The sequence below is a fragment of the Haliotis cracherodii genome, unplaced genomic scaffold (assembly GCF_022045235.1).
Source record: "Haliotis cracherodii isolate W230 unplaced genomic scaffold, xgHalCrac1.p SCAF_2, whole genome shotgun sequence".
NCBI lineage: Eukaryota > Metazoa > Mollusca > Gastropoda > Lepetellida > Haliotidae > Haliotis > Haliotis cracherodii.
This window is the reverse complement of record NW_027266275.1, coordinates 64,650,798-64,672,691: the sequence shown is the minus strand read 5'-3', so window position 1 is coordinate 64,672,691 and position 21,894 is coordinate 64,650,798. Positions and strand designations below refer to the sequence as shown.

Genomic DNA, 21,894 nt, shown 5'->3' with positions numbered 1-21,894 from the left:
GGATTCAAACGCATGACCTGCCGATACTTGGGTTATTTCAAGGGATGGACGAAAACTGTAACACTGTTTTCAATTATGTACAACAATGAATAGCTGATATACCCTAGCTCTTATTGGTGACACTCTGAAGGCAGGATCATATGCTGTGTTTACATACCAGAAGCTGTCTAACATGGGGACTGGACGGCTACAATCTATAACCTGATGATCATCTTACTTCATCAAATCGCAAACAGAATCTTTCGAAGTTGTATTCGTGGATAGTATGTCAACGGCCTGATAGATTGAGAACTTAGAAGCTCATTTGTATACAAGGATTACTTTGTAACAAGTAACGTTTCAGAACGCCACGATGGTGTAATGTACTGCTTCTTATGACGATTATTTCCTATATGTAAAGTGGTAGATCGCAAGTGACATTATCACTGAACGACTTGATGATATTCTTGAGAGATCCCAGATGTACAGATATCGATTTTGATTCTAACATCTGTCTCACCTAAATGTATATTTGTGCAGAGATCAAAAACAGTCAAATAAAGATCGCATATGGCCCTGGTCTGTAGATCGAACCACTAAAATTGTTATCATTGATGAAGGCTGGGCTGTCTCACAAACAACATCACAAGAAGAATGAGGCAATAAATATATTTATTTCATATATTACAGACCGTTCAGTTGCAGAGCAGATTGTCTCATGACACAAATATCTTTGAATATATTACGGCTATTCGATAAGGAAAGAATATTTGATAAGGAAAGATCATTGTCTTCAGAGAAAACGACTCAATACATGAAAACCATTGCTCATTCAAAACCTGGTGAATCATGCATCTTCTTTAGAACGTGATGGGCATTACATTGAGATTCTCAAAGGATCATCTTTAATCATCTGAGCTGGAACCATGACCTAGTACGAGTTGTCGGAGTAGACGGTGTAGGGGCGAGTCTTCCTACTGTAACTTGCCATAGTTTCTTCAGCCATGTTGACCCTGGTCTCAGCATCCTCCAACTCCTGTTTCACCTTGCGGTATTTGTTCATGTTCATGCTCGCCATTTCCTCCTTCAAAGAAAGAATACAAGTAAGTGGGAGAATGCAAAATACTTTTACAATGTATCATTGTATCGTTAGTATTCCAAGCGTTGAAACTGTGGAAAGAATGTAATATGGCTTGACAGAATTTCAAACGTCAACGCCAGATAATACCAGTGTCGATAATCTGCCGAAACAGATTCCTTTAGACGTAAAAGGCAAACTAGTGATAGAAATTATATGAATAGTTCACTGAAAATCGGTGATGACAATCGGTGTTCATGAAAAAGTGAAGCGTGTCCCACGCATCGCTAGCACCCCCCACTCACACACTTTCCCCAAAAATAAGTGTTTGTTTGTTGGATAACGCCGCACCCAGCAATACACGACAGCGGCATGGAAACAATCGAGTCTCGACCAGACAATCAGTATCTAGTGATCAGTATCCTGAGCAATGATCCACGTCTTTGTGTTACCACGTTACGCTGTCAACCACGTTTCCAAGCTTGGAAATTATTTGTTTCTGTGGGTATCGTTCAATTGCGTAGTTTCCGTTTAACACGTGATACTTACAGCATCCGCCACCTGGGATTTGTACATCTTCATCTGGCCGCTCTGCTTATCTATGATGTCCTGCAGTTTGTCAATGGTCTTCTTGTCTTCATCCACCTTGTAGGTCATCTCCTTCATACGACGTTCGTATTGACGGCAGTTCTTGACGCACTCGCCAAGGCGCATCTGTTCCTTCTCAAGCTCATCCTCGAGATCTCTTACCTTGGAATACATAATATTTCCTCTTAAAGAATGCATGAATATTGTTTACATAAAATCCGTCCATACCACAATGCACGTTTCTTGAAGTTGGCGATACATTGCCAGTCACGTTATGCTAATATTGTTGTAAGAAATTCAATTGTTTCATTGTTTGTTTGCTGTTTTACGCCGCACTGAGCAGTATTCCAAGGCAGTCTTAATAATCGATAATAACCCAGATATTGACATCATGAGCATCGATCTATGCAATTGGGATCAACAAAGTCAGCAAGCCTGATACCCCAACTCCGTTAGTTGCCTCTTATGACAAGCTGAAGACCAATTCTTACCGGGATCGATGGTATTTATATTTCAATAAGCAGAACATTTATGTAAACCATGTATGCAAAGGTATTTAACTTCAATATAACCTACCATCTTGGCTTTGCTTATCTCAAGAGAACTGGCCTTAGAATAAGCAGTTGACAAGTCATGTTCAGCTTCAGTAAGTTTGGCGTGGACTCTGCGTCTGTGAAGTTTGATAATGATAATTCATTTACTTATAATGTTATGCACAATCGAGTTATACAACGACAGGTTGACATACTAAAATACTGATAATTTATCAAAACTGTTAATTGAAGCAATTGTTTTACTTTGTGTGCTTACCTTGCTTCTTCAAGCTCTTCGACCCTACCAGAGCCTTCAGTCTCATACTTGGATCTCCACATTAGCATCTCCTGGTTTGACTTGGACAACTGGCGCTGTAGAGCTGCCCGGGCCTCCTGCTCCTCCGTAAGCTGTTCTCTGAGACTGACCATGTCAGTGTTCATGTTCCTCATCTCAGTCTGGAGTCGCTGACGCACCTAATGAGACAAATAGTATATAGTGTTACCCTTAACAAAACACCACAATATTTAGATACCAATATAATCGGAGAAAATATATATGGTTATTTCCAGGTCTTGTCGTAAAGCTAGCTTACACAAACATATTGTCATTTAAGAAACTCACTCTCTGCTCGTCATCAGAGGTACGTCTAATATCTTCCATCTGGACACTGAGAGATGATTTGTCCTTGCTAAGTTTCCCAATTCTGTGTTCAGCTTCTTCCAGCTGACGGGTGAGGTCAGCTGACTCTGTCATCAGTCTGTTCTTCTCTATCTGCATCTCACTGATCTGCTGGACACTTTCCTCAACCTGGGTATTGAGGTCTGTCATTTGGGTTTGCATTTGCTTGGACATCACACCGGAACAGCCCTGGAAAAGAGATTAATAGAGGGAATAAACGTATATGATATACAGATTTAATTTTTTTTTTTTTTTTTTGATGTGCACATACATACCTTGTTTTTCTTGGCGTGTTCCACCTCATTGTGGAGTTCATCAACATCAGCCTTCAGTTGGTTTTTCTCCTTCTCCAACCTGGAAAGCAATTTCAAAATATTTCACTGAAAGCTGATATTACTGAAGATTGATGTTTTGGTGTCTAGACTGCCTCGTAATCACCTCTGTGTAGTAAATGGGTAAGCATGTACTACAAGATTTTAAATTAGAAAATCAGTACTGGATGTGCGGACAGTGGCTTTTACTAACAAATCTCAATATATATGACTCTTCCACCCAAGTATTCCGCTGTGGACTCAAAATTAAATCAGTCATGTTTATCCACATCAGCAGCCCATCAAATCATCAAATCAATTTTTGAAATTGCTACATTACCTTTGTTTGACTTTCTGAAGCTGTTCCATCTGATCATTCATCTCAGTCATGGCGTCCTTCTGCTTCTTACGGAAGCTGACAACCTGCGCCTCATGCTGGGAAGATGCTTCTTCCATGTCGTGCTTCAGCTTTTGGATCTCCATGTCACGCTTCTTGATGACGTCCGACTGTTTATTAGTTAGACAATTTATGAAGTAAATCGTATGACCTCATATATTTAACATTATCGGAATTCAGAGTTAAAGCTCGTTATATGTTTCATAAATTTGACAAGAAAAAAGACAAATCACTACGACTTTGAAATTAAGAATATCAGCGTTTTTGTCACCTGTGAAGCAATTGTGCTATTGGTTTCTTCAAGGAGCTGAGACATATTGTCCATTTCGTTTGCATACTGGGTTCTCTGCTTCTCCACCTGAAATGTATTTATTTTTATACTGTTTTAGATTCTTAAGTCTTTTTTTCTAACATGACCAATATTCATTATGTATGACATATTTTGAGGCGCTAAGACTTGGTGACGAGCCAGGTAGTATGAAATGACTAAGATGGATTAATATACTTTATAAGATGCTGATTTACCAAGCCAGATAAGTTTCGAGCTTAAACATTAGAGGCATTTGCTGATAACTTGGAAATTCGAAGACATTAATTAATGTATACAAGACACTGTTCTGTTTGACATGAATCGCAATGTTGCTATAGAGGACATAATTGCGAATAAGACCATTGTATTATTAAGTATATCAAGATTATAGGGTGCAGTAATAACATTAATAACCCACTGTCGCATTGAAAACGTCATGCATGTCCTGCAAAAAGGGACAGTTGTGCGTTTTGTGAAATATCATACAAAGTGTTTGGTTTGGATCACTGCAGACCCATGTTTAAAATCTATAAATCTATATGTTATTCATCATACCTTGGACCTTGTCTGGCGCTCAGATTCGAGTTGCTCCTGGCATTCCTCAAGGTAATTCTGGTGAGAACATAAAGTAAGTGCCTTAAAAGTTATATGCACAGGGACGACGTTATCATTTGATAACATTGTGTATCTGTAAATGTACATACTAAGAGAATAATGCAATTGATAACTGTTGATAGATCATAATTTTCCTGATCTAGGTTATCTCATTTACCTGCAGATCTTTGATTTTCTTCTGTTGTTGAATACCATTAGTCTCAGAGTCTTCAAATTCAGAAGTAAGAACAGTGATCGCTTTTTCCTTCCTAAACAAGGCAAACAATTTGATTTTAACAGATGTCACAAATATAAAGTGCAACTTATCCAAAATGAACGATGAATGTGGCAGGGAAATAAAACCTTCCATTTGAATGTAAATATATATATCTCTTTCTTTCTTTACTTACTTCTTCAGAGTCTCTTCAAGGTTGGTCTTCATGTGACCAAGATCTTCACAGTTGTCCTTAGATGCCTTCAGATCCTGTTCCAACTTCCTCTTGACCTTCTCAACATCAGCATGAACCTTCTTTTCGTGGTCAAGCATATCTTCCAGCTACCAATTACAGATCCATATTGAACTAACAGTTTTTGATTTCATGATCATTTCAATTAAACTTGAAATTCAAACAATTAATTTAGATTACTAATATGTGCTTTGCTATAGTACTCATAGCTTAATATGTATTTCGTGAACGCTATAAATCTATTTCAAATGTCACATTTTAAGAGTCCTACCTCAACAATAGCACCCTCAAGCTTCTGTCTCAGTTTATTGAGATTGGCATTTTTGTCCTCCTCAGTTTCTAGACTAGACTTAGTCTTGGCAAGCTGATCCTCAACATCCTTCTTGCCCTTTGTTAGTTTGGCAACCGTTTCATCCAATTTGGCCATTTCGTCATTGAGAGTTCTGATTTGACCATCCTTCGTTTTGATGTCATGTTGACACTATTGAACAAAGGATTTAATGAATGTTCTGAATGACATCACAAAATGATATGGTCAATATAAATTGTCAATGCAAAAGAATAAATTACCAGTCTAGATAATGCACCAAAACATATTCCAATTGGCGTAAACGGCAAACTAGCTGTGAAAGTTATGTAAATAGACCATTGAAAATCAGTGATGACACCAGGTGTTCGCGAAAGGGTAAGCATGTCCTGCCCCACAAAGTTTAAACAAAGTTTATTATTTTTATTCTAATGAAAAAAATCAATGTAAAATGAAATATTGAAAATATATATATTATATTTATATTATTTTAATATTTATATATTAGTTGGAAGAGCAAAAACACACACCTTTGATACAGTTCCTTCAAGAGATTCGACGTTTGTCTTGAGACCACAGATTTCAGTATCCATCTGTTTTTGCTTTTCAGTTAGCATGGCGTTGTTAGATTCTTCCTCGGCTAAACTATCATTCAATTCCTTTATTTGGACATCAGTCTCTTCTTTTTGCTTCAGGAGCTGCTCAATTCTCTCTTCACAGTCATCGATGGTATCCTGTTGGGTTTGAACCTGTAAGAACAAGTTGTTCTTGGCCTCTGTTAAGGTTACGCTCTGTTCCTCAAGATCCTTGCACCTCTGCGTGATTTTCTCAAGTTCACCCTTTGTTTTACCAAGTGCTTCTTCCTTCTGTTTCATCTCGTCTTCAGCAGCAGCAACACTCAGGAGTGGCTTAACCTTGGTGTAGAATCTCCACCAGCACCAGTTCCTCATTGCAAGCCACTTGCGGATGTTCTTCTGGATCAGTTCCAAGGAAACCCTGAAACAGGCAATAGTGTTCCGAAATGTTGCATATACATACGACAATATCTAAACAATAAGTATCTTAGGGTTAGATTAAATAGTCGCAGGTTGGTCATCATGTCATCACCTACCTTTTGTCATGAAGATTCTTGAGATATTTCCTCATCAGGTAACCACGAATGTGAGCTTGGAACAAAGCCACAATAACCGATAGACGTTCATCGCGGATTTCTTCCAGGTAACCAAGAACACCCGCCTTGAAGAACACCTTTGTGTTTCCAAGACGGTATTCATCTTGACCCAACTCCAGAGCCTCCAGAATCTTGCCTGAAACAACCTTTGCCTCAACAAATCCCTCAGGGATAGCATTGGGAGCCAGGATTGAGTATCTGAAGAAGAAAATATATAAAGAAACTTCAGGACCAAATTGGGATCTCGTCATGTGCTAGCATAGCCAGAACAGTAATTGTAGTGCCATTTCATCACTCTGCATAAACATGGTAAGAAATACAGCAGCACTTTATTACTTCCAATCGAAATTACTTTTATAAAAATAAGGTAATATTAAAGACAAACCTCTGTTTGAATTCAGAGTAGATGATTCTGCTGGGAAAGCCTTTCCTGCAGATACGAATACCCTCAAGTACACCGTTACACTGTAGCTGGTGGAGCACAAGACCAGCATCAATCAGACCTGGAATAGATTCGTATGAGTTAATATATTTCTTTGAGTAGTTGGCAAATTGATCTCAGCTAAATGCAGAGGCAGCAAATCAATTATCTGTTAACATTTCTTTCCATACCTGGTGTCTTGGTCTCATTGGGGATGATACATCGCACAAAATGGGGATGTGTTGAATAGAGATTCTTCATCAGTTTGTTCAGAGATTCCTAATAGAAACAAAAATGGTGTTATTTTGCCTAAGCTGACATACACACTCATATCCTTGAAACTACATGATTTAAGGCGTTATGTTAATAGAAAATAAATACTGTTTTGTATTCCGAGCATGGGTTGTAAATTATTTCACTTTGTTTTGCTAGGTTAATGGCATTACTGTTTAAATCATACCCTGTGTGTAGCAGATATGGTCTGGAAGGCAGAGCTCTTCTTTTTCTTCTTACCACCGCTGCCCTCAGCAGCTTCTGAAATAATCATTTTCATATTTTAGAATGATCTGAAAATATTTCTGTAATAATATATAGTGCATGTTAACGAGTTGCAGTTTACATAATATTGTTCAAGAAAAGCCAAGATACAGATATATTTTTTTTAAATTTTACAATTAAAACTAACCCCCTGCAGGTGGAGAGAAGAGCAACTGGACAAGTGGCTCCTTAGACTGTTTTAGGAGATCCACAATGGTCTCATTAACAGGGTCCTTGTTCTTCTCCAGCCAACCTCCGATGTTGTAGGGAACTGTTCCAGCGTAGTGCTTCAGGGCGAAGTCACCATGTGCGCCGCCCTTCATAGATTTGCTAGGCTTGAGGAAGTTAGGAGATTTGCCCATGTGATTCTGAGTCAGTTTGTCCTTGAAGGTCTTGTCAGATGCTTTGGGGAACATACATTCTTCTTCCAAGATTGACAGGATGCCAAGAGGCTACAAACAGGCAATACATGCACAAACTATCATACATGGGTGTACAGTGTAGGCAAAGGGTGTAAAGTTATTATGAAAAATTAACTTTGAAACGTCATAAATACATTAGAAGAACTTTTGACTAGATGTATGCAAAGGAACAAATGTTATCATTATTATACGATGCCAATGCCTACCTTCTCAATGAGCTCAATGCAGGCTTGCAAATCCATGCCGAAGTCAATAAATTCCCACTCAATGCCTTCTTTCTTGTATTCTTCCTGCTCCAGCACAAACATGTGGTGGTTGAAGAATTGCTGCAGGCGCTCGTTGGTGTAGTTGATGCACAGCTGCTCGAAACTGTTGAACTGGAATTAAGTTTGTGTACTTTTATAACGATAATGCAAATTGTTTCTTGGCCATCTACAATTGGAGTAATAGAAATAATGTGTGTAACCTTCTGTTATAAAATATCAAAGGGGTCATTTTTGTAAATAAGTAAAATATATAAATACTGACATATAATTATATTGCTTACATCAAAGATTTCGAAGCCCGCAATATCCAGTACACCAATAAAGAACTGCCTGGGTTTCTTGGTGTCCAGGGAGTGGTTGACTCTCTTGACCAGCCAGTTGAACACACGATCATACAGGGACTTTGCCAGGGCACTGATAGAATAGAGAACCTGATCCTTGGTTCGTCCTTGGGTGACGTAATCCATGGCCACCTTGATCTTGGGTTTACACAAAGCCTTCAGGAAGTCTCCACAGTTGACACCCAGCAGGAGGGAAACCTTCTCAGCCTCAGCAGTTCCTTCCGTTTCAGCCTGTTCACCCTTCTGCTTGAACTGCATCTCACCCATGTGGAGGATAGAGCCAGTGCATTTGTAGGCGCTGGTTTTCTCCTCCGGAGTGAATCCCAGGACATCAAAGGCAGTCTGGAATAAGAAACAATTTATATATCAAGATTGACAATAGGTTTGTGAGTGTAGGGAATACTCATAAGAATTTAGAACAATCAAACATTGAGAAATTGAAAGTAAAATGACGGAATGTGTAATCAAGGCATGGTGCATGAAATAGTGATATCTAATGTGATTACAAACTTATTTCAAAATGAATTAGATCTTACATCAGTCATCTTCATTTCTTCCACATCATCAATCCCGTTGACAGTAAGGACTCCCTGGTTGATGAAGGTGAACAGACCTGCGTCGGGTTTGGCCAGGATCGTCTCTGGAACCACATAGAATAATTCGATGTAAAAACAAATAAAGTAGTCCTTTACCAAATGTTTGTTGTGAGAGCCGACTAATTTCTCGCACCCTGACGTCATGGATCATTGTTCATGCCAGGGTTTTACCTAGCCCTGGTTTGATTATTTATGGAACGCCGTGACTTTGGTGTAACATTCATTCACTCACAGGAGATAAACACATATACCATCTGCTAAAAGCTGCGATATTATTGATTTCAGTATGCATTTTATAATATTGTTTTTTATGTTATAAAGTTAATGGCAAACTGCCGTCTTTGTTAGCCTTGTTATTTCGCTATCAAACCTCTGCCTACTACTTACCCGCAACTGATGGCACAGCTCCACACAGCATCTGGTAGAAGATATGGTAGTTTCTCTCCACAGACTGTTGGTAGGTGACACGGGACTTTTCCAATAAGTCTGTTGTTGAAAGACATAAACGTATATGTAATTTGTTTATCAGAAGTGGCAAATATATGTATTTATGTATATATATGCTATATCGACGTATCACAAATAATCCTTACAATTATATATTTTGATCCATGTTTTGAATGCATATTTCGCATATTATCAACTGTAAACCATTGTATGAGTATAAGTATTGTATGATTAGAATACAGATTTAAAGTTGTATTACTTACACGTTTCAATGTCAGCACCAGCAATTTTTCCAGAGGAGGCAAAATGAATTCGGACAAATTTACCCTAAAACAGATAAAAATAAAACTTTGTACGTCACAATCACAAACGAATCGTTCAATGCTCATCATTTTCACCCCAAGATTTATGCGTCTTAGTATAGGAGGGGGCACGGGTGGCCCAGTCGTCTAAGGCGACGCGATTCGCTGTGCAGAGTTGCGTCCCTTGGGCACGCCAGAAACCTATGATTGTGGGTTCGAATTCCCATTCGCCCCGATTATGTTTCAAGGTTTGTCAGCACCATACCCGTGGTCGTGGGTTTCACCGAACTGGTAAACGTCTAAGACCTGCATCATCTCGGGCTTTCCTCCCACATTAAGCTGACACGCCGCGATATAACTGGAATACTTATAAAAGCGGCGTTAAACCCAACTCACTCACGCACTCACTTTGTAGAGGAGCGATCCAAATACAAAGTCTTGTGTTCAAAAGGAAGTATTATATGTTCGGATTTACATGACTATTTGAATAAAAACAACCTTTTGAAATAATCGGCCACTTACGAATCTTGAGGAGTTGTTGTTACGGGATGTCTTGGCGTTACCGTAGGCCTCAAGAACAGGGTTAGCCTGTACGATCTGATCTTCGAGGGAACCCTGGAATCAGACATGACGATTATGAATAACGCTTGCTTTTGCCATCATTTCATCATCAGAAACGGTTTCTTTAGAAACAGTATTAATTATCAATAAGAATAAATTCATTTTTCACCTTATTTTCCTCTTGTTCCCCTTCTCCCTTGGAGGCGGCAGCGACAAAGGCGAAGTAGGCAATGACCTTCTTGGTGTTCTCAGTCTTTCCGGCGCCAGATTCGCCACTTAAGAAAGCAAAATACATAATTCGCCTGAGAGTAAGTAAACAGCAATGGTTGCAGTATAAAAGATTGCATGAGGTCACCGAAAAACCAGAACGGAATGGATAAGTTTTCTTGTCATTTTCTTTTATATTGGGGGGAACCACGACTATTAGTTATATACTTACGTAATCAACATGGACTGGTTTTCACGATCTTAAATGAAAAGAATTATATGGTAGAATGGATGATGGTATAAAAGAAATTTCAAGTCAATTAACATATCCGACGGGGCAGGGTGTCCCAGTCGTCTAAGCGCAGCAATTCGATTCCTAGATTCGCCCCGATTATGTTTCGAGGTTAGAAATCACTATACCTGTGTACGTAGTTTCCACCAAAGTGGTAAACATCTACCCAGGCTTGCATCATTGCGGGATTTACTCCCACACTAAGATGATACGCCGTGAAATAACTGATATACTGTTAAAAACGGCGTTAAACCCACCTCACTCACTCACTCACTCACCCGTATATTTGAAAAGTTAAACTAATAATGCACTTCTATAATGTTTAACATAGGTGTTCAACTACCTGAAGAGAATAAAGAGTATTACTTTAGTGTGCTGCGTTATTTACCTTGCACCATGAACTGGTAGGCGTTGTCAGAGATGGAGAACAAGTGAGGAGGCATCTCGGTCTTCCTCTTGCCTCTGTATTTGGCCACGATGGACGGGGTGTAGATGGGGAGACGACGGTAGGGGTTGATGGCAATACAGAACAGGCCAGAATAGGTCTGTAACAATGCGGTTAATATTGGTGTGATATTTGTCTAGGGGATACAATTGTCTCATATTCATTGTTAATTAATTCACATGTATTAGTTTATGGTTGATGTAGATATGAAAAGAAGCAAACAAACTGTTGAATGTAATGCTCAAATAACAGTATGGCCTGATGAGACTCATACGTGGTACGAGCTTAAAGCGCTAGCCAATTAAAACTGTGTTCGTTCTTAGTCCACTTATTTAATTTTTAGATATTTAGATATTTTGTAGACAACATTGAAACGATATTTCGATAGAGATTCCACTGATGATGGAGACAAATGCAATATAAAAGACAGTGTCAAGGTTAACCTTTGATCAATTTATGATCACTGCATGATCGTTAACGTTCCTAACTGTACACAATACATGGTTTACTCACATAGATCAAACCAGATGTGTATCTAGCTCTTAGGTTATGCAAAACGCTGGCCTCGTTGAGAAAGGTCATGTTGGCGATGTCCTCGATCTTCTCGAACTTAGGAGGGTTCATCGACTGGATGTCATCCTTCTTGAACGTCTTCGTCTGTAAAGCATAGGCATCCTGTACATTTGCACATATATAAAATACTTCCTTCTACAACACATGTTTCAAAGTATTTACCCCCGTAGCTACAAAGTCTCATAAACATACGCATAAAAATATTTAGATAACTGCACATTAAATGTTCCCTCCCTTTGCACGTGAGCTTGTTTTGTGATAGGTCATCATAATTCCATGTGTTGGAGATAAAATAATTTCTGATATTTTTTCATACCTGCTTGGAGTCCACTAGGAGAACTGTTACGTCGTTCCCGGCTGTGCTCTGTATTTCTGCGGAAATAAAGCCTTGCTCTGCATCAGGGACCCAGCACGATTTTTTGGCGTCAAAGGACTGGTTCTGCTCCTTCAGCAGCTTCTTGCGGTCCACAGCAAGATACTGCATCTCAGGGTCGGTAGGATCGTAGGAGGACATGTTGATATTGCAGACGAAGATACGTCGAAAGTAAGAAGAATGACTGTCGATCAGCTCTGCAACTGAAGCGAGAGATCCAATTTGAATACATATTCACTTTTAGATGTCAAGTTTGTACAATATACATATTTTTTAAATATCAAGAAATTCCTGAATGTTCTTAAGAGGCACCAAATTAATCAAAATCAAACAGGTTGTACGTCAGTAGTGTGGGTCGTCGTCGTAGTCACATACAGAAAAAATGAAGAAAAATGAAAATTAAGAAGAAGGAAGTAATAGGTTGAATGAAATCTTGAGATGCATCATATTCACTTCACCATGAACACAGAACAGAAGAGTTGCAAGACTTACGATTAGAGCCGTTCTGTTCTCCTCACAGATTCTACCCGTCTATATACCCTGAGCTTGGTTAACGTATTATGTAAGCAAGCACGCGATTGGTCCGGTCCCATTGTTAGACCAATGACATTACCTCTTACCGAAAACGGTATCATGCGGATACCAACAGCGGTGGACACAGAAAGGTATCAGATTCCACATCCTGAGAAATTCGTTTTGAGTAGTCTGTTCTGCGAGATATGAGAATGTTCATTGCATCTATGAATTTTCATCTTGGCAGATTCTCTTCCTATTTCATCTGTCTGTATAAGAGTGTTCTATCGAGCCATTATATCATCTGAGCGTTATGGATACTTTCCCTGATTAATTATTCGTCAAAAACATAGTTAACAGGGATATATATTGTAAAGCGTTGATTTGTAAGAAACAAAACATGTGACATTTCCGTAATTCCCCAAAACAAACCGTCCACGTTAATGTTTGGAAAGCATTCAATAATATCAATAATATATTTTTGGCAAATAAATACCCAATATTCACCCACGACTGTATTATTGCATCGGTTAGTATTTCTTTTCATTGAATGTCAAGATAGTGTGCGTCTTCGTGTGCATTAGTTCGTTCATTGGTGATGTAGGGATGTCAGAACGACTGACAGGGAAAGGAAGAAGTCAACGCTGGATGTTGTTCCTGTCGCTGCGTCTGTCTTGCTGGCACTCGGTGTATTGTATCGCCAAATCACAAGGAAAACAGGTAAGTGAATGAAAACCTGTTGCACTTTTTGAATCCTTCTATCAACTGTACCTGTTCTCACCTGTGTGCATAATACGACTTTATTATACAGTGAAATAATCTGAAATAGTGGATAAAAAACTGTCTATTAATGTATTTATACATGTTGAAGAAGCAATACAATTAGGTTGTTCGCATTTTAGCAGTTTTTTATGGAAACATGTACATTTAGAAAAGGAGTAGACGGACGAATATATTACATAACATAGTTGGTGAGAAAACGTACCCTTGGAAAATCGACAACGAATATGATAGTAAGTGAAGATTATATAGTAAACCATTTTGCTCGATATTTCCAACATAGATCTTTTTAAACATTAAAAAATCGTCATAAGTTCATATATGTAAAACGCACATTAATTATGTACATAGATCCTATCCGTTTAAAATATTTTGAGATATTTTATAAATGTCACAATCAACTTTTCATTTATATTAGATATATTTACATTACATGAATTTGTTAAGCCGTGAATATTGCTAATGTGGCTATAAACAACGCTCACTTGTACACATAGCTAACGTATTCAGAAGAACATCTTGTTCATTCGGGTTACCCTATTATTCTTATTTGAAATGTTTAATCGAATGCGACTTCTGTGTCCGTTATTTGTATATAATTAGGAGACAAACCAACTGTGTTTACAATGTAGAAGTTTCGAACGTAAAATCGAAACTTCCACATTGAAAGCATAGTTGGTCCTTTTCCATACTACCATGACGTAATGACAAAACAAACGCGAAGTCTTTGATTATAGCCTAAATGATTAGTGATATTGCATTGGTTAAGCTTTATATTTTCTGAAGATTGAAATGGCGAATTGAGGGATCGGTAAAGATGGGTTGTAATCTGCATGTATGATCAAAACTATAATTTGCACCATAAAATCACGCAGGCAGATTAGCAACATTAATGAAATAAGATCAGTATTTGAAATTGCCAACCATGCGACTTTGCCAAGTACTTCTGATCAAATGTGTTCTTTCGGGGGTAATGCGGTCATCAGTCAAGTCTAATGTAAACAGTGGACCAATCAGAATGCAGGATTTTAACAATTCATGGTAGATTTCTATTTACTTTCTGCAAAAGTGGAAAGTAGAAGTTTATTCGTGTAACATTTTTATTTAATAAACATATGGGTGCCTCTTACAAGTCCCGGTTCAACAGGAAATGAAAAGTAGAAAGAACACAATCTTTATATTAATTCTAGTTCTGCTCTAAATGCAACACAATTCTTATAAAATTCATTCAAAAATATTTATGCACGCGTTTTAATATCATCAACGGATATGCATACTAACGTATGTTAGGGCATGCTTTAACTCAGATTTGCTGAACACATGCATCGTTAAAGTCGAGACAATGCAGTCTGAGTACAACGTGTTTGTTTCTATTCAAAGGCTACGTTTGTTTATAACGTCTTGTTTGTTTGAATACATGCATTTATTATAAGGGGTCGTTTTCGCCATAATCCGATAGCTGTGCTACTTCAAAGCAAGTCTTTGATAGAGTTTTAGAAGCTGGAATCACATGGCGATACGAAACTTATTATGTACGCCAAACAATGTAAAAAACAATAAAGAAGTTGTTATCCATAAAAAAAATTCATTTGTTACAAGTATCACGCCAATATTTATTTCATTAGAATTGAAGTAACTGTCTGTATTTTACATTTAGTTGTCGGTAATCAATACGTCTCTGGGTGTAAGTAGTTTTTTTAATTGGTTGATAGTTGTTTTTATGTCGAACGTTATACCCTAAGCTGCCAACCGCTGATAATCAGTTCAAATAATAGTGTGGACCAGAATGTGAACTGTGTTGTGGGGTAGGGGTGGTTTCGGACTCTTCTCGTGGGTTTATCCGCCGAACAACAAGCAGTAAATGGATACGTGTGAGAGGCATAATTTGATGCCAGGAGACCCGTGAAGATCCGGTGTAGAATAGGTCGTCAGCAACCCTTGCTTGCCGTAAAAGGGGACTATGCTTGTCGCAAGAGGCGACTAACGGGATCGGGTGGTCAGGCTCGCTGACTTGGTTGATGCATGTCATCGTATCTCAATTGCGTGGATCGATGCTTATGTTGACAATGACTGGATTGTCTGTTCCAGACTCGATTATTAACAGACCGTCGTCATATAGCTGGAATAATGCTGAGTGTGGCGTTAAAAAACAAACAAACAAATGATGTCAGTAATATCAAACCGAACTGTCTAAGCGTTGGAGTGTTCTCAGTATGACGATATCAAACTGAATTGTCAAAACAAAGGAGTATCCTCAGTAATACAATATCAAATTGAACTGTCAAAGCCAAGGTACATTCTCAGTAATACTTCTCTCCCTGCAGACGTACCCTGTGTCGTGTAATGGATTGCAGCTGTATCACCCGTGAATACCCCCTGTGAGCAATGCGCGTGTGGTCTAAGTGCAGTTTCGGTATCTGGTCATAACCCCTGACGTAACGATGGAGGCAGCTACTGTGTAATGACTATTTGCTGTCCTGCAGGCTAAAAGGATAATATTAATGCATGCAAACAGGTGAGCACATGCTGCTTGTGGTAGCTATGTCTGGGGAAGGAAGGCGATATGCACATACCCCGTCGTGTTCATGTGAAAGTGTGCAATTTCTTCGGAATCGAAGTATTGATAAAAGCGTCGTAAAGCCATACTCACTCACTCATTCATCGATTCCGATGAAATATGAGTCTAACGAGAACTTGCTTTGTTATCTACATGTATGCCACATGGACACTCTTCTGTTTCAGCTATGTTACGACAGAATTGAATTGTTGTGTCATATCAACACGTGTCGGGGTATGCCTTAGAGAGAGAGAGAGAGAGAGAGAGAGAGAGAGAGAGAGAGAGACATACATACATACATACATACATACATACATACATACATACATACATACATACATGCATACATGCATACATCCAACATACATACATACATACATACATACATACATACATACATACATACATACATACATACATACATGCAACAGTCCATGGACGTATCATCATTTATGATAGTTGTATACATTCACCATTATACAAGCGATGTCTTTACCAACGATGAATGAATAATATTCAGAGTTCATCTTAGATAAATTGTAATAAAAACAAAGTGTAACGGGGACTTGTTTAGTTATCTACATGTATGCCACATGGACCTTCTTCTGTTACAGTTATGTTTAAGAATTAAATTGTTGTGTCATATCAACACGTCGGGGTACGCGCATATTCTCTTAAAGAGAGGGAGAGAGAGAGAGATGGATGGATGGATGGATGGATGGATGGATGGATGGATGGATAGATAGATCGGCCTGTAAACAAACCAGACAATCAAGTGATAAAAAGATAAGATTCAGATTGTACATTTAAAACCTCAACGCCAGGGAATAACCAGTCTCGATTATCCGACTCCATTGGGCGTAAAAGGAGAAAAAGCGGTGACAGTTATGTGAATTGATAAGTGAAATGTGTCCTGCCCCATCGGTACACCCTTCACTCACACAATTTGCATAAAAAATGTCTTCAGTGGAAAACTGTAATCATTATTTTGAACTCGGTTCCGTGTAGGCGAGAGAAGTTATGTCATGTTGGCTCTGCGATTTCTTACGAGCCTGCAGATGGCTTATATGTTATGAAAGTTGTTGCAACTACTGTTATGCAACGCAAATTATCATGCATCAATATTTGGGATTTGCATCGACTAACACGATGAGGACATTTCTGAAAACGCGAGACCTAGTCCAAGGGAAGCTACTCTGCCACACGAAGTTCAAGATCGTGAGAGGACAGCGGAGATGAATATTACGATGCTGCTTCCACGCAATGGTTTGCTTGTGAGTGATGCTCTTTAGGATAAACAACGACCACGGGTCACTGATTCGTATATGAGATATTAGGATATTAATAACATTTGTACGCTTCAAAATATAATTACCCGTATTTGAATAACGATGATTCCCTGAATACAATCTAATCTCGGCAATGTTGGACAAGTCCATTTTATGAACGGGTGGTAGGGGGTGGGGGGGGATATGTTTGGTATTTCAGAGCTGAAAATTCTCACAAGTCTCGCGTCGAGTATCTGTACCTTTTCCCCCAATTCAAATTGCCATATCCCGCCAACTTGTGGATGTGATCGTTCGGTCATTGCGTTTATCATGACTCACCGCCCTCTAAAAAATAAAAGTCATCAAGTTTCGAGCGTGTGCTCGAATTTCCAGAAATAATGTCATGATAAAACATTGTTTTGTGTCAAATAAACCACGCCTCGTTCTTCATTGTCCTCTGCGATTTATCATGTAGCTATATCATATAATACAACGATGTTTGCAATTCTGCAAAACTCTATTTCCAACGTTCAAGTACTTGTTCTCGATACTTGCAACAGGTATGCACCCGCAAAAAGTCACGTAAAACATGTCAATAATAAGATTATATATATGTATCGCTGGTATTGATATATATGTATTGAGAAGTAGAAGTGTCTATAGGGAGTAGGATATTGGATGTTGTGTGGTATATGTGGCACAAAATGTAATGTAAGTGTACATTTGACATAACGTGTACATTTGCCATAGTGTATACGTGCGACATAGAGTATACGTGTGACATAGAGTATACGTGCGACATAGAGTATACACGTGACATAGAGTATACGTGTGACATAGCGTATATACTTGTGACATAGAGTATACGTGTGACATAGAGTATACATGGGACATAGAGTATACGTGTGACATAGAGTATACACGTGGCATAGAGTATACGTGCGACATAGAGTATACATGTGACATAGAGTATACGTGCGACATAGAGTATACATGTGACATACAGTATACGTGCGACATAGAGTATACACGTGACATAGAGTATACGTGCGACATAGAGTACACACGTGACATAGAGTATACGTGCGACATAGAATATACATGTAGTATAAATGAACCATGGAATGTACATGTGGCATAGCATATTCATGTGTAATTGGTTATACACGTGTCACATACTTAAGCACAGCACAGAGAGCATACGTGACATTCAATCTGGTCATCGTAACATTGCATGATGAATATAATGTAACAGATGCCATTTATTGAACTTCCCCGTTTTGTTATTGGGCCACTGTTAGATGCTGTGTACGTTGAGATCATGCTCATTATGGAAACTCCCAAAATTCCCTTTCAAGTGATATATACTATTAGTCACTAAAGATATTGACGAAAATGAACTGAATTGATATCGAATTTCTAAATATCTTAATTCCAACCGATCGGATGATTAATCCTCCTGTCATCATATGTGAATCATGATACACCCAAGTCCAAAAACAAACACCAGCTATGCGCAATGCACATATAATATATCAAACTGATAATGTTTTCTAAACATAACTAATTATTGGATACGTATTTCCATTTCTTCGCATCTAAATGCATTCACATAACCATGACTGTGATGCCCTTAATGTCTATTTGGTAGCAAAGCTTGGGGAAACGTCAAATACGAAGAACAGCAGGCATCCCGAGTGTTACTTAAGGTTGTACTGGTATCCTGGCAGGGAGCCAAGCAATTGGAACGAAGTTGTGAATCTATATATACCGTGCACATACCCGCTGGTATTACATACACGCTACTTATAGCGTCACACGCTCACACCATGGGGGACTTGTGCTGATTACTGTGCTGCCATCCGCATACAGCCACAGGTTATAATCCCCTGCCATGTAGACACATTTTCTCAAAAACTATCAGATTTAGAGAAATGAAATTTTACACACTTATGTTACTAGTCCTGATCTCAAAGGAGTCCGAAAATTAGAGTCGTACATTCATTTTTGTACAGAGTTATGACCCTTGCGCAATGCTTTTCATCTTTGTACATGCTGTGTGAAATGGGGACGGATTTTCACAGAAACTACTGAAGTTGCAGGAATGAAAGTTTGCATGCTTATTTAAGAGAAACCTATCAAGACTTGTAAAGAAAGTGTCTGCATTGGGGACAAGTATTTTTAGAAACAACTGAAGTTAACTTATCTAAAAGACGGTTATCAAGACAGGGTTATTTTTCCAGAGAAAGGGCATTTTGTGTGCATTAATTTTACTTTTAATCATTTTTTCTGATGACATAAAGCGGCCTATGTGCCTACATCATCTTAAGGCTTTAAAGGACTCTTTTTATAGTTTTTATTCACTACTATATGAGGAAAAAACATTCTGATATGACCCATGGCGGGGTATAGTGATAACGCTGTCTTCTTGTTATTATTATGACGGAGAGGAGAATAATACTAATTGACACGAGTACTGACAATGTTAGCCTTGTGAAAACACATAGGCCCAAAACATTGGTATGATAATGTATAGTTCCTCTGTGACACTGTCTATGTGTACAGTGTATTGTATCGTTGTCTTGAATCTCTAATTCACAAGTACTTGTTTCTATAGGTAAACTCACGCAGGGTGAAATTCATTAACTGGTATATAAATATACGGGACAACTATGTGTGATATGTTGTTTTCATAGCAATAGTAGTATAGTGAAAGACTATACAACATTCATTCAATCATCATATCATATTGTATTTCCAAATGATACTCATCACAGTGGTAGATACAGGCTAGGATATTATGTGAATAATAGTTTATTCTCATTCAAGAAAATAAGTTTGTGCAATGCCGTAATATGGGAAGAAGAATACATGCTACCCCCCTCCCTCTATAACTGTCCAAGAACAAGGCGATTGCTTTTTCATGGAGAACTAGTAAATCGTATATCACTTCATTCAACACTGGTGGGAATGCATTTTCCCACCGCATAAACATTTCATGGAGTCAAATGTAATTTGATTTTCCTTTTTCGAAGTCTCAGACAACTTAGAACTTAGAATACCGTCACCGATTAACCCCCACCCCCCACCTCCCACTCGAAAAAGAGCTCGAGTCTTATGGGTTAAACATGCATCACGTACAATTCACACTGCTAAGAATGATTGTACAGGCGCACGAACAAATAAAGTTAAAAACAGGCTGTACGTTAAAATATAGGTTAGACCCACGCACGCAGGCACAGATGGTGGGTATGATGTCATCAATGACAAGTCTCTCTACTATTCATGACATTTGTTTTCTTTCTTCATTTTTTATACATGGATGCCATACCTCGTATACATGTATATACAACTGTATCTTCTTGTACAAAACACAGATGTAGTCAATATGAACAAAACTGTGCCCGGGAAATGTCCGGAATGTATCTGTCACTGGCCCTATATTCAATAGTAAAGAACGTGTGAAAGTTTAAACAGCCGTGATGCTTGGTGCCCATCGCCACCAACGCTCACGCCCACAATCGAAAACTTGGATATTTATTTGAGGATTCTTAAATTGATATTGACTTAAACATTTACTACCTGTTCTCTAACATTATATAAACCATCAGCTAATTTAAATTCGACAATTTTTGTCATGTACCATATTCTTCAACAACTGCATACTGAACACACTGAGATATGATATCAAATTTTCTTCTTCATCCTTACTAACATACCTATGAGTACAAGGTTTCTGTTTAACAAAGCTGTATTAGCATTTTTCTTTACGCGCATATGAATGTGTCGTTGGACAGATAACTACAAATATATTGCCAACCAAACTACATTTACCCATCAGGCAAAAGGTTCAGCACTATAATGTCTGAAGAAGAGCGTTGTGTGCAAATACCACGATAGAGTAAGCGAGTAAGAGAAACTGTTTTGCCGCGTTCATCAAATTTGGCAATAGAAGCGCGGCAGGGAACCTCAAGAATCTGTGTGAAACTGTGCTAGCGAACCCTCTTGGAATTAGCAGATCCGGATACAGGTTGCTGTGGTAACTACTCAACACTTTTGTGCACTTAGGTTTTGCCACGGTATTTTTTTAATACTGATTGAAAGTAATTTCATCAGTATATTCAACTCCTATCTGTCATAAAAAGAGAAAACCAAAATTTGAACAGACAAATGTGAAAACCAACATTCATGAATCATTGCAATTGCTAAATGGGCAAGCATGTTCCGATAGGTCATGCATGACAGTGGCTATAAACATTGGGGACCCCAGAAATACATTCCAGGAAAAATAATTAGTCATTTCGCTTTTATACGAAATTGCCCTGACAAAATATTGTTTATTTTTTGTTCATTTTGATAAGACTGCAAGCAATTTTTTGCAGCTATCACCCAAATGACATAATGGGGTGATGGCATAGTATTACGGAAATGTTCCAGCTCTCTAAAATTAATTTATGCATTTGTACTTAAACAGAACATATATACATCTCATTGTCAATAGAGACTAAGCTCAGTCAGTGCCTTCATGGAGCTAAACACAACCAATGTTGTATATGACCTCCTGGCAAATTCTGGGTTA

At 38.4% G+C, this 21,894-nt stretch overlaps 1 protein-coding gene across 1 annotated transcript; it reads right to left on the bottom strand.

The window, feature by feature from the left end:
* Window positions 1-910: 910 nt before the first annotated feature.
* On the bottom strand, window positions 911-12,338 carry LOC139468357 (myosin heavy chain, striated muscle-like). The gene is made up of 29 exons (XM_071250273.1): window positions 12,141-12,338; window positions 11,765-11,908; window positions 11,195-11,351; window positions 10,747-10,774; window positions 10,477-10,582; window positions 10,269-10,361; window positions 9,708-9,771; window positions 9,385-9,483; window positions 8,938-9,041; window positions 8,342-8,743; window positions 8,001-8,171; window positions 7,521-7,824; window positions 7,296-7,369; window positions 7,027-7,114; window positions 6,800-6,917; window positions 6,355-6,612; window positions 5,774-6,239; window positions 5,208-5,417; window positions 4,880-5,025; window positions 4,648-4,738; window positions 4,431-4,487; window positions 3,837-3,923; window positions 3,509-3,675; window positions 3,133-3,211; window positions 2,801-3,046; window positions 2,456-2,652; window positions 2,222-2,315; window positions 1,607-1,807; window positions 911-1,063 (listed from the first exon to the last, which is right to left on the bottom strand). Exons 1-29 carry the CDS (start codon window positions 12,336-12,338, stop codon window positions 911-913), a joined length of 4,602 nt encoding a protein of 1,533 aa, XP_071106374.1.
* Between the last annotated feature and the right edge of the window lie 9,556 nt (window positions 12,339-21,894).

Bases quoted from the DNA above. Each gene is read 5' to 3' on its own strand.
- LOC139468357 (XM_071250273.1), bottom strand. From the start codon at position 12,338: ATGTCCTCCTACGATCCTACCGACCCTGAGATGCAGTATCTTGCTGTG. The intron at 11,352-11,764 runs GTGAGTAAACCA...GCATTGTTACAG, and splicing joins ACACATCTGGTTTGATCTAT to ACCTATTCTGGCCTGTTCTG. The intron at 8,172-8,341 runs GTAAGCAATATA...ACTTAATTCCAG, and splicing joins CGGGCTTCGAAATCTTTGAT to TTCAACAGTTTCGAGCAGCT.